This window comes from Crocodylus siamensis, chromosome 5, assembly GCF_052110815.1.
Source record: "Crocodylus siamensis isolate JL-2025a chromosome 5, ASM5211081v1, whole genome shotgun sequence".
NCBI classification, from domain to species: Eukaryota; Metazoa; Chordata; order Crocodylia; family Crocodylidae; genus Crocodylus; species Crocodylus siamensis.
Genome location: NC_143399.1, coordinates 150041659 through 150055369, shown reverse-complemented (window position 1 = coordinate 150055369; position 13711 = coordinate 150041659). Strand labels below are relative to the sequence as shown.

General features: G+C 42.5%; 1 protein-coding gene across 1 annotated transcript in view; it reads right to left on the bottom strand.

The window, feature by feature from the left end:
- JAZF1 (JAZF zinc finger 1) overlaps nucleotides 1-13243 on the bottom strand; it is a 339282-nt gene extending 326039 nt beyond the window's left edge. The window contains exon 1 of the mRNA XM_090046666.1: nucleotides 12993-13243. Within this exon, the coding sequence (XP_089902792.1) occupies nucleotides 12993-13107 (115 nt within the window). The 5' untranslated portion in view covers nucleotides 13108-13243. The remainder of the gene's footprint in view (nucleotides 1-12992) is intronic.
- Nucleotides 13244-13711: the final 468 nt, after the last annotated feature.

Genomic DNA, 13711 nt, shown 5'->3' with positions numbered 1-13711 from the left:
TTTACCTTCCCAATACAAAGTGCATGTGGTATATGAAAAAAATATTGTTCAGGGTTGGTTTATCAACCGTATACCATTTGATCCATTGGCCAACTCTAGACCAGGATTGGAATATGACAAATTTTGTCCTAGGATTGCAATATGACACATTTTATCATGGATCCCAAAGAGCACATGACCTATCATGCTACATGTGCATTGTAGGGCTTGTAGTTTGTGGCAGCTGTGAAAAAATTTGTTAGATCTCAATTGTACATCTGCTCAGGTATGCAGCTCGCTGCACATACCTATTCAGGCTGTAGAAGCTGGTGATAAGGGCGTATGTGTGGCTCTGACAGCATGTGTGGTGGACAGCTGGGGGTGGGGGAGCAGCCTGTGGTGCTGAGCTGTCACTAGCACACATACTACTGGCTGCAAGCATACTGAGACATGGGCAGCTGGGAATTACTGTGTGTAGTGAGTCCCACCCCACTTCGGGGACATTTAAAACCTCACTGTGCAGCCCAGTATTGAGCTATATGGCACAGCTTTAAGTATCCCTGCACAGGGGGAACCAATGCCCCCACCATGCCAGGAAGCCCCACCATGCAGCCAGCATCAGGCTGCATGGTGGGGTTTTAACATGCCACATGTTCAAATTAAACTGTGATACAAGCCAGCCGCAAAAACGTTCCAAATTAAATAGAAAGAAACATCTTTGCCACCAGTTTGTCATTTTTATTGAAGAATACACTCATCTGAATGTCTGCCATGCTACAAAAGGGTTGCAGGATGCTTATCTTTAATCTGCAACAAACATAAGGACAGGAGGGTGCTTAGAAAGTTAAAACAAAACCAAAAAAAAAAAAAAAAAATCACAGATTTTATGTGGTATTCATCTAAAATGCCACTCACTCAGAATTTGATTACTCCTGCTCTGATTTATAGAGATTTTAGTCCAACAGGAATGCTCATAGAAATGTACTTTTGTAGTTAAAAGTATATGAGGGAAGGACAAACATTTTTCAGAACTTCTGAAAGTAGTAGCTCTTCAAATATAGGTATTTGTTTTGTATCAAAATTTGCTAGTTTCACACACAATGATTCTAATAACTTGTTTCATCTTTGTTAGCATGGACATGGCTGAAGGAATTGACTAGGGAAACTTATTAGGAGGTACCTCAGCTTGTATAGGATTTTTCCATCAGACCATACAGCTTCTCATCTTTCTAGAGCCAATTTTAATGCATGTATTCGGAAGATCCTCTTTTTATATTCCATGAAGCATAAAGAGATAAAATGAAAGAGATGAAATAATCTGACTAGGAGCCACCTGATCATTTTTCCATTATTTTCCCAAGTTAGAGGTAGGCTGTAACAGCATCATCATACACTACATTCTGATGCAGATAAAAATATAGAAACAATTCAGCTTACTATTTTTTCAGATAAGATAAATAGTGATGTAGAAATTTTGTACAAATTATCTATTACATATTTATGTATTCATTCTTTAGATTTATATTCCACCCTTCCCAAAAAAGGCTCAGAGCAGCTTATGGTAAGAGACAAAGTAACTTATAAAAACAGGGAGAAAAACAGAATAAATAAAATAAATTGTCCAAACAATACCCCAAAATGTAAAACATTCTACCCCACCCCACCCGAGTCATTCCTGCTCATCTGCCATTCATCTAGGAGCATCCTTCCCTGCTCCCCCAGCTAATCCAACCTGAAATGCGACTTATTAGAGTGCAATACAGCATATGAAAGCTATGAATTAACTGAAGGAAACATTAAGCACTTCCCTTCTCTAACCCAGATTTACCTGGTCACACTATTTTATAAACACACAATCATTATAGATTAAAGTAGTTCTTTTTAGCTCCATGACAGCCTAATTTAAAGCTCACTGAAACTGATGGAAAAACCTCAATAAATTTCACAGAGCTTTGCATTGGGCCCTAAATCCATGAAATCCTTAAAAAAAAAAAAAAAAAATTCAAGCATTTCCAATGTGTTAGAGAGGTATTTTCATCTGCTTCAGCCTGTAGCATAGAATAATCAAATCTTAAGCCATTAAAAACATTTTGTACCTTATCCACACAACATTTTATCAATGATGGACACAGAATGAGAGCACATTTCATTTTATATGAGTAAGACAAAACGTGTTTTATTTAAAGATGCAGTGACAGCTTCATTGACTGCTTATATGACTGAATGTATTATAAATTCTAGATAGTATTAAAAGCAATGTTTGGGACTATTTCAATTTAACTGAAAGAATAGAATAGAAGAATCAGAGGTGGACTTGGCAAACCATACTTTACTTGCAATTTAAAAAAAACCAGACAAAAATTAGAGTTTGTAATGAAATCTGGTAAATATTTTTATCTATTTAATAACGGAAACAACTTTTTTTAAACGCACATATTACTGTTTTTTCTCATTAATTAGCAAACTGCAAGTGAATTAAATTCTTTTCACCAAGCACAAATTTGTTCTATCGCTGCCCTTTATAAATACACAATATATTCAGAAAAGCCAGACATGTATTTTATGTGCCAAGAGTTTCACTTTATGTGTGTTGCCTTTTAAGAAAGGTTATATTCATAGTCATAAGCCACCATACATGTCCTCACTATATCAAGGACCCTTCCATTCTGTGGATATATCATGGAATCACAAAGAAGCAGGGCTGGAAGGGCATCCCTATCCAAATCATCCAATACAAACCAGAATCTAAACTAAAACTACCATCAACCCTGACACAACACAGATGTAACACCCTAATCTGCCACAGGTAAAGCAGGGAAACCAGGGCAGCTAACATCCTGCTTCTATGAAATGTTGCCGATATATGCTCAAGAGAACCTGGGTAGAGGGCCATGCTCCTCCACTTCCCCTCGGCCCCCCCAACACACACACCCCCCACACACACACACACACACACACACACACACACACACACACCCCCACAGTCTTTACCAATCTGACTATGAGGTAAAATCCTACAATCGCCACCAAAACATCCTGTGAAGAAGGCAAAACACAAATGTCAAGATTAGATTTGTCCTTCCTGATATTTGTTTTCCACCTTCACATATTATACTGACTGGAACAGAAGAACAAAAATGTAGGTCTAGTCCTCTTCTCACTTTCATCAGTGCAAAATCATTGCAACTCCACTATTATATATACAAAAGCAGAAATCGAGAAACATAACTAATGTGCATAGAGATCTATTAGTTTGAACAATGGGAGAGTAAGTCCTGTTTTACTATCATTTATTAATTGTGTTGTGGTTGCAGACAGAAGCTCACAGCAGGGTGGAGGCTCTTCTGTGCTAGACAACACTCATATACAATAAAACTTTCAAAACCATTCAAGTTCCCCGTCTACATCTCACCGAGTTTCATTGTATCATATACAGAACTGACGTTCTGTGAGACTCAGAGGTGTAGGTCACTTGCCTGGCTTTTGAAAAATGTTACCCATGATGAAAACTCTTTGACCCAAAAAAATTTACAAGCATTGTTTTCACCTTGCCCACCTAATCCGAACTGAAAAGATGGTGCACATGCACATCTGGTTTAAATCCAAGTTACGGTTGCAAAATAAACTAATTGTTCTAGTGAGAGGATAAGTCAAAAGAGCACTGACATCCTCCAGGTGACACACCTGTTGTTGCTGAGAGTGCTGAGGACAAGTTTCACAAAGCCTAAAATGCAGAACAGGTCCAATTAAAAACTCGTTTCTCCAACCACAAACTGACTGGAAGAAAAATGGCAGCTTCCAAAACACTACTTTGCATGGTGCAGGATGAGGGATTAATTTGACTTAATTTAAAATGGCTGTGGAATGTAGTCAAGGCACTAGACTTGTAAAAAGATTCATCCGTTCTCAAAATATTTTCATGACAAAAGGGAGATGGATGTCAGACTGAATCAAGATTGCCAAGTGCATGCAAATGAGACTAAAAATATATCTTCAGGGCACAAAACAATTGTTAATGCTCTTTTGAATAAACTACTGTGACATTATGGATATGCCCAATAGCAGGATAAAAATAAGTCATCTTCACGTATCAAGTGACAACCAAAGGTGGGGAAAAGGTTTTAAACACAGGGGTCAGCAACCTATGGCCCACAGAGCTTTTGGATTGAGCAGAATTCAGTGGCAGGGCACTCTGGCACTGTGCTCATCAGCTGCCCAAGCCTCTGGCAGAAGAGAAGCTTTGCCCCTGCTGCAGGGCAGCTGGGCAGGAAACTCCAGCAGAGTGGGGTTTTCACCACATCACAGCTGAGATGTGGGGAAATGCAGCAGTGGCAGCTGTGTTCTAATGTGCCTACCTCCAACCCAAGCTGGATCATTTCAACCCTCCCACTGGAAAATTTTGCCCACCTCTGGCTCAGTGTATTAGAGTATTTTTTTAAACACAGAAATTGACCAACCACACTTTTAATACCATCATTAAGTGGTGATGTTTGTTTCAATTCTCCCTAGAAACTAAAAAGCTTTGGGACAAAGTAACTATGACTGCAGATCAATTCCTCCAAACCTGCAAAGACTGCTGGAAAGCTGCTACACCCAGGATGACTAGAGGAAGCACAAGGACCTACTTAAAACTTTGCTGAATTACAAAGGCCTCCCCTCACTGCATGCACAGAAGTTTAGGGCTGGAAGGAACCTCATGAGATCACTGGAGCCACATTCGAACAAGGTTAAAAATTGGGTCCTTTAAATACACTTGGCTCCTTCCATACCACCATAAAACAAAGAATCTCTTGCAATAAGTATGACAAAGATTATAACTGGAGGTGGCGTAAATTTCATATAAATGAAATCATGACAGGTTTATTATTTATCCTCATTTGTTCATATTAGAAGTATGAGATACTGATTTGCCTTGTTTCTTTTATCAAGGGTAGCTATAATTACTAAGCTACGAAAAGGGCATGTACGTTTGTTTGTGCGTTTCCTCACTGTACACAGGGACATAAGGTACACACAGTTTCTACTCCTGCTGTACGATTTAACTACAAAACCAGTCACTAACTTCCAGATACTAGACAAAAATATGCCATATACTGTGCTACCTTACCATTTTTTGGAACAAAGAGCCTCACATTGAGGATACCCCACCTTGTATAGAACGTACAAGTAGTTTTGAGAAATAAGAAAGGGAACATGACAAGTCATATCCTAATTTGTACATTACCCTGGGGAGATCATGTGTCAAATTACACAGGATGAATAGCATATTAATGCATTCTGAACAGCATTATTTAGCTATTAGCAAAGTTCAGAATCAATAAAATGCTTTTTCACTGGGTGTCTAAATATACTAGGATGATTAACAAACAACAAAAGCAAGTGGCCTTGTCATCCTCTTGGAGGCTCCAAACCCACCTTTTTCATATACTATGGTCCCCGAAGCAGATGTTGCTATTTTTGCGTAGTTTGGTCTTTCCAACATTGTATCTGAGATCATTCTCTCTCTCTCTCTCTGCAGCCTACCTTTATTATTTTACCTTGCGAGAGACAGAGATAGCAGTTTTGAGCAAACTGTATGCATTCCCAGGTTATGGATATTTTCCCCACTGCAGCTGCCTAGTGCTAGATTATAAACTCCCTTTCCCCTGATTTTATACAAGGCCTTGAAGAGGCAGTAGGTCCCAACAATTACTACCACCACCACTGGCTGCACTTCAGGCATCTCTCTCTCCCTCTCTCCCCACTCTGTATTAAAATACTCAGATTTACCAGATGTATGACCCAATTTGTCTTTCGAAAACTTCTCTATCCTGGTAATTATCTTATTTGCTATAGCAATATAAGTCTGTTTTGGGGTCAATTCCAATATTTGTATACTGAGAAATATTTCCGTTAGAAAATAACACAGCTCCAAAGTTTTGATAGTAAAGACTACTGTTTAAACATTTCATTGGAGGGTATCCAGGAACACAGCAAGTTATGCAGAAGTGTTCAATAGTGAATAGATATTCTTATTTGGCGTGGTCTTTAGTACTTGTAAAGTTTTAAATCTAGGCTCTCTTCTGGTAGTTCAGAATCTGAACTGACTACTGCATCATACTATCATCATCAAAGATAAGATTTTTCTTTCCCTCCAGTCTCTTCCAGCCTTCCATCACAAACCTGTCTCTTGACACCAAATTACACACATTACATGGTAAGGGCCTCTGATCCACTTCTGGTACCTTAACACTTACTAGGTCTCAAGGCAAATGGAAAATCAAATGTAGAGAGGTAAATACATCCTATAGTCTTTATGAATCAATGCAGAACACTTTTTGCCAGTATCAAGAGCAACTCAATAGGCACCCAGGAGAAAACTTGAACTATAGCTACTAGAAACCTTAAAGATAAGAAAACCGAAGCAGTCAGTGATTTGGATAACAATTTAAAATGAATTCAGCACCACCAAGAACCATCATGCCTGCACTAATTTCCAGTCTTTAAGGAGCCTGCCCTACCTTTTTAGCTAGAATTCAACAGCTGACAAATGCTAGCAAGAAGTAGGATAGGTGAAAAAGCAAAAATCACAGAATAGCGCTACCAGCACCTTGCCCACTGGACTTTACCAGCTGATAAGAGAAAAACAGAAATAGATTCAATTTAAATATGAACCAGTAAGAACAGAGGGAAAGACTGAACATACCTCATACAATACCCCTGCTATGTATGCCTGCTTTCCACTAAACTAAACACAACTCAGCTGGACCATAAATTCTGCCGAGGAAGTTATCATGCTCCAGAGCCAAGCATCAAACATTCCATTTTTCTACCTCTCTACCATAACTGAAGGTCATCTTTAGCCAGGAAAATGGCAAGTCAAAATGTAGAAGGATGTATTAGGCTGCCAACAGGACAGGCTGAGGCCACTTGTCACAAAGCCCACTATATTTTGAGGTTTTTGTAAAACATCATGAATCTTTACTTGTTTTACTAATATGGCATGTGTAATTTCAATGGCTAGGTGCATTAAGTTGCATCATCTTTATATGCTTTGTGGTACTCAGGGCTGTCCCTAGGGGTGTGCAGGGCATGGAGCATTTCAGCCTGTATGGGACCTGGGGCGGGGGGAGTGGCGAGCAGCTGGATTCAGCAAAGCCAGTGGCACTTGGCAGCTGTGGCGCATGGCGGCCGCAGCAGGGTCTAGGTGGCACTGACCTGGGGTGCAGGGCCATCGCCCCTGGGGCCATCACCCCAATTCAATGCCCCCCCCGGGGGAACTGCCCTGGTGGTACTGGATATAAAATGTATTTCGTATGTTGTAACAGGGCCAGGATTGCATGATTGTCACTCCCTAGATAATGAATTTCTTTTGCACCTGGAGGATGCTCAGTCCCTAAATGGCTGAAGAGAAGTAATCATTGAAAATTAGCATCTGGCATGGGTATGGTAAATAGTCAGGTACATTGACACTTGAGGACTTGTGGCACAAGATCCAAGCCTTTCCAGACTGTGATAGATTTCCACTTTAAAAGGAGACACCATAACATGAGTATCATCTGGCAGCAAGCTATTCAAGGAAGGACATTTCTCACAGTGAAGAAATTGAGAGACTGTATGTTTTGGTATGTCTGAAAGGATGCAAACATTTTCCTACATAATTAGATCAGGAAAGACTTCTCATATGGTAAATGTACACTCTTGGGGGGCAGGAAATGATATGCAGAGTAAGGGCTCCTCAAGAATCTAATGGATAATGTATGTAAAAGTCCAGATAAAAAACTTAAAAGCTTTGCCCCGAGAGCAAGGTTTAGTCTTTTTCCCAGGGATAGGGAAAAGTTTAGGGCCTCAGCTAGTGGACTGAAGAGAAGCTGTATTCTTGGGTCTAAGATACAGGATAACATCAGATCATCTTTCTGATATTTTATTTTGCTTGTTTATTCTTCTACAGTAGCTTTGAATCTCAACATATGGTTACCAATTTATATTTGTTCTGTTCTAAAAATAAATCTTATCTTTTCTAACAAATATTGACAGTGATAACTGTGATTAAGAACAGTTGACCATACAGGCAGGCCTCTTCCAAGGCAGGGGGGAAGGGGTATCTTTTCTGAGCACGTGACCAGACAAGGTCATGATTCTTCTAACTGGCAAAATCCCCTCCAAGAGCTGACAAGACCCGGATAAGACAGGTAAGGCTGAGATGCCAAAAAAAACAAGGAGTTGGTTACTGGCACATCTCAGCTGGTTCAGTGGCCAGGCAGCAGATGACAGACATATTTGGGGCTGAAGCCCAGATGGTGTGGAAACACCCTTGGGACTCTCTCTCAAAGGTGCACCTGGTCACATCTAGGGCCAGGGTCTGTTACACCACCAAAGCTCAGAAGTCAGGGAGAGGATTCAATAAAGCAGACTCAAAATCATCCTTTCTGGCATACATGGGAGAAGACTGCAACAATATCATGGGACCAAAATCCTACAAAGAAACCAGGCCACAAGGAGAGCATTACAAAAAAAATCCCCTCAATCAATGACTGTTTTAACTGTGAATTATGGGTGCATGTTTTTTGTAGGAAAAAAGGATGCCAACAAGGGACATTTGATGACAGAACAGGTTAACACTGCTCTTGGAATTAAGGGGTTGTATCTAAAAAAAATCCTTGTTTCTGTGTAAGGTGGCATACCTAAAGATCTTTCTCTTAGGCCCAAAATCACTGGGCATTTATACATGTGCTCCAGGAGTTGGAGGGCAGAGGGCTGCTCTAATTAAAGTGTACATGTCGTATATCAGCATCCCCATGCTTCAAAATGGCAGTGGGGGCACTTTATCTAAAGCATGTCAAATGAGCTTTAGATAAAGTGCCCCCACTACCATTTTGAACTGTGGGGACGCTGATACATGAGATGTGAGAGGTATCTGGAGCATGGTAATTGCCACGTTCCAGCAGACTCGATTAACTGAGTCTGCTCTGACGTGCTGGAATTACAGGACGTCAGAGCAGCCTCCTTGCTTGTGTATTGGCACCCATTATTCCTGATTAAGCTAACCCAATTTAGAATGATTCACTATACAAGACAAAAACAGGCAACAGATACATCACATTAAAATGGGTCTGTGAGACTATACATGGATTTAATAAGCCATATATGGCAAGTACAGAAAAGATGGTAATACTCCTAAGTTTTTGCACAAATCATTTCACTTAATTTATATAACAGGTTTTCCTCCAGAGGTATTGAATCATATAAAATGAACATAAGATCTAGAAAAATCTAGTGAAAGACATCACATTTTCACTATTATATCATTATCATTGCCATTATTATTATTTGAGAAGAGGGAAAATGGTGACTACAGAATGCTTCAGAAATGTCATCCATTCATACTTAAAAATGGGAATTTCAATGCTAAAATGAAAGATCTATTCTTTCCTATTCTTACATGATTCAGTGCAAGTTATATTTCATGGATAAATATGACAAAAGCTGACCCTTAACTGGTATTGAGGAATTTAAAATAATTCATTCTTAACTTCTTATTTTTCCTTCCACATATAGCACAGTAAAGCAAAATGACTAGGTCTGCTGTGTTGGCTTTTTTCCTCACAAGATCTGAGGAAGGATACAGTGATACCCAGAGCTTGTCTATGTCTCTCCCAACTATACTGCTGGTCCAGTAAAAAAAAAAAAATCACCCACAAAAATCCTTGTCTTTTGCCTCAATTCAAATCAGGCATTCATCCATTAATTTAAGATAATTATTTTAATGTTCATTATGAAAGATATAAGTTTAGCAGAGTGTTGGATTTCACCTAGGCAATCAGATCCACGTAAACAGAGCAATGGAATCCATCTTGCTCACCTACAAAGATCAATCTGGAGCATCAAATCTAAAATTCACAACATCCATTTGGCTATTTGCATTGCTATTGCCCAGGCCACTTTAATAATATATACATCCCCCTCCCCCAAACCAGTCCAACTATTTTTATTATTTGAGTGCACAGGTAGCCTCCAAAGTAATTTGGTCATTTAAGAACTGCCAGCATTTACTCTATCCATAATTAAATTTCCTTTATTTAAGACTTATAGCAATTTATGAATGACAGTTACAACACCAAGAACATTAGAGCATCATGTTTGCATCACACTAATGGTGAAGACAATTCCAGTGCCCTGTTTCTCAAATATCCTCTTTTCATGTGCTTATGATCTTTCAAAATATTATCATTTTAATAACATATTTATGAATATTCACTATAATATAATGTTTCAGTCTTCAGGCTAAAATTTTTTACATCAAAGTTTAAGGTTTAGAAAGTTTGGTAACTTTTTTGCTAGTATTTTTGATCCTTTTAGCTATTCCACGAACCTACTAGGGTCTTGCTCACAGGAAGCAACTTGTAAGACCAGGGTCTTAATATGAAAGAGAAGAACTGTGACCCACATTTGGTATAACAGGTGCAACTCCAATGACTTCATTAGACGTTACATGTATGTAGCTTAAAGTAGGCCAAGCTTAGGCCTTCTGTAATTCTACTGACTTCAATTAAGTTGCATTGACTTACAGTATGTTTGAATTTGACTCAGCATTTTTTACCAGGTATGCATTTTTCCAGTTTATTTTACTTACTAAAATCAAGTAGGATATATTTTTAAAACATCAGATGGAAATCTACTTAAGCTACGATTCTATAATGAGCTCCACGTGGACAGTCCCCTGAGCTATTTCAGAAACAGGCTGACTTCTCTCTAGATACAAGCCATTGATGTATTTGTAGAAAACTGATTCTGATTAAGTGCTGTTTGAAGATCACAAGTATAACATGCTATTTGCAACAAAACTGTGTCATGATATTTCTGTGACATCATAGGAAGAACTTTCAACTAATTGTCTTTGTTTTTCTTTTTTAAAGACTGCTTCAGCCAAGCTTGAGTACCAATGTAATATTAATTTTAAATGTACAAATTACAGAAAATGAATAGCATTGTTTCCTATAGTCTGAGCCCCATTTCTCCTTGTACACTTTTGAAGAATTAATGTACATAAGCAGTTCTTCATCTGTGATACACAGGCCACACAAGTGATAGGTGGGTTGGTTGATAGCATTTCTTCTCTACCTGGAAGTTAGGATAGGCCCTTTAGAAGAGTCATGAACAAGTTCACAGATGGTAAGGGCTACCTTCCTTTTATCATTATTTGGGAGCAAAGCTTACAACAGAAAAAGGATGTTTGAATGTGGTTAATAATACGGGAAACACTGAGAAAGATTGGATCCATGCAACTTGTTGCTATAACCTCTTTTATTTTATATTAAAATTATATTATTTCTTGCACAAGTCACTCCACCAAACAGCTGTTGACTTAGATATGTACTGAAATCATAGCACTCCATACAATCAACCCCCCTAGTTATTTCCACCTTCCCCACAATGTTGTTTTCGCATATTAAAAACCACTGTCAAGCATCTGTTGGGTGGGGGGCAGGAAATACAGTACCTCTGATATACTTATGTCATAGCTCTTTTAATAAAAAACACCACCCAAACAGTTATACCACCAAGACAGCCTATCCCACAGTATTTGTGTAATTTTAACATTCACACACACATTATATATACACACACATATGTACACATACAAACCACCACATATATACACACACAGACACAAATATATGTATACATATATGCTTATCAATATATATACACACACAATCTATATAAACACAAATACATGCATACATATATCAGTCTTTACACACACATAGCCACATGCATACATATGCACAGTTTCTATATACACAACCGCACACAACACATGCATACATATATCAGTCTCTGTACAGTCACATGCATACATCCATATACATATGTATACACATATATATCAATATCCTCCATATACACCTATACATGTATGCATATATACCTACGTATACATTGATCAATATCTCTACATGGACCCACACCATCACATACACAAACACAAACATACCCATGCATATTTTAATACACAGACACATATACACTCCCACAGCCATACATATCAATCTCTAGGTATACATATATACAATATCTATCCATCTGCACCCATCTACCAAGGGCACACCCCTGTTAAAACGGGCCAGGGAAAGCAGGCAGGGGTCCCGCCCCGACTATCACGTTGCAAGCTGCTCTGCACTTGACTGGGAACTACCGCTAAAACGAACGTAACGCAAGGAGCCCCAAGAGCCGCCGCCGCCGCCGCCGCGCCCAGTGCAGGCGGGCGGGCGTGCAGCGCAGGCCCGGTGACATCACAGCGCTCGCTCCCTAGCTCGCTCGGGGGCGGGACGCGGGATCCCGGCCCGGCCGCTCCCGCAGAGGCTGGCGCGGCCGGGGGGAGCCCACGTGCGCGCCGCAGCCCGCCCGGGTCACCTCCCGCCTCGTCCCCGCCCCGCATCATGCGCCGGGCACCAGCCCGCCCTCCCCTCCTCTGCCTCCGCCGGGCGGGCCGGGGGCGGGGGCATCCGCGGCAAGGACCTGTTGATCCAAGCGGCGGCGGCGGCGGCGGCAGGCGAGGCGAGGCGAGGCGGGGGCTCTCGCCTACAGGTGACGGGCAGCAGCCGGGCGCCCCCTCCCCCCGGCCCCAGGACGAGGCCTGGCCCCGCCTCAGCAGCAAATGGCAGCGCCCGCCCCGGGGGCGCGTCCCGAGCGCGGGGACTGCGGCGGCCCGGCCCGGCCCGGCCTTGCGGCGGGGGCGCCCCGGCTCCGCCACACCTAGCAACGGCGCTGACAGGACGCAGCCGCGGGAGCGGGAGGAGGAGGAAGCGGAATGGCTGCCGCGGCGGCGGCGGCGGCCGCTCCCCCTCCCCGGAGCCCTGACAGCCGCGCCGGGGCGGAAGCAGCAGCCAGCGTGTGGCGCCCGGCCCCCGCCCCTGCCAACTCGCTCCCCCGCCGCAGCCCGGGGACGCCCGGCCCGGCCCGGCCCTGCCCCGGGCACATGCCGCCTCCCGCCCACGCCCCCTCCTCTCCCCTCCCCGCGGGGCGCTCACCGATGTGGTTGTCCTCAATGTGCTCGATGAGCTCCGCCAGGCTCGGGAAGTGCAGCCCGCAGCCCCCGAAGCGGCAGGTATTGGAGAAGAAGGAGGCGGCGGCGATGCCTGTCATGGTGTTACATTGAGATCCCCCTGCGGTGCCTGCTCTGCCAGCGCCGGCGGCGGCAGGGCGGGGAGAGGCGGGGGAAGGGGGGGAACGGGACAGAGAGAGAGATGGGGAGAGAGAGAGAGAGAGAGAGAGGGTGGGGGTGGGGAGAGGAGGAGGTGGCGGCGGCGGCGGCAGCGTCGGGAGCGGCGGAGGGGAGGGACGGGCTGGGTGGGGGGAGATGAGGCAGCCGCAGCTGGGAGGAGGGACCAGTGCTGCACTGTAACAGCTGTGCTACCCCGGCCGCCGCCGCCTGCAGCCGGATCAGGAGACCCAGGCCGAGCTCATCACCCTCCAGGCTGCTAGCAACAGTTCCTGCCCTGATACCTCAGCACGCCCCGATGCAATGCAGAGACGTGTCCCGAGATAAAGTTGGGGGGTCGCATAGAATAATAATAAAAAGTTGCCTGCAACTTAACTTTTTCTTTTCTCTCCCTCCAGTAACACAAGTTGGGGGAGAGTGAAACCAGCCCTCTTTTTTTTTTTTTCCTTTAGTCCTGCCTGGGCAGATGGGGGATAGCCTCATCTGACTCTTAGTTGCACATTACAGTATGAGCCACACAAATAGGCT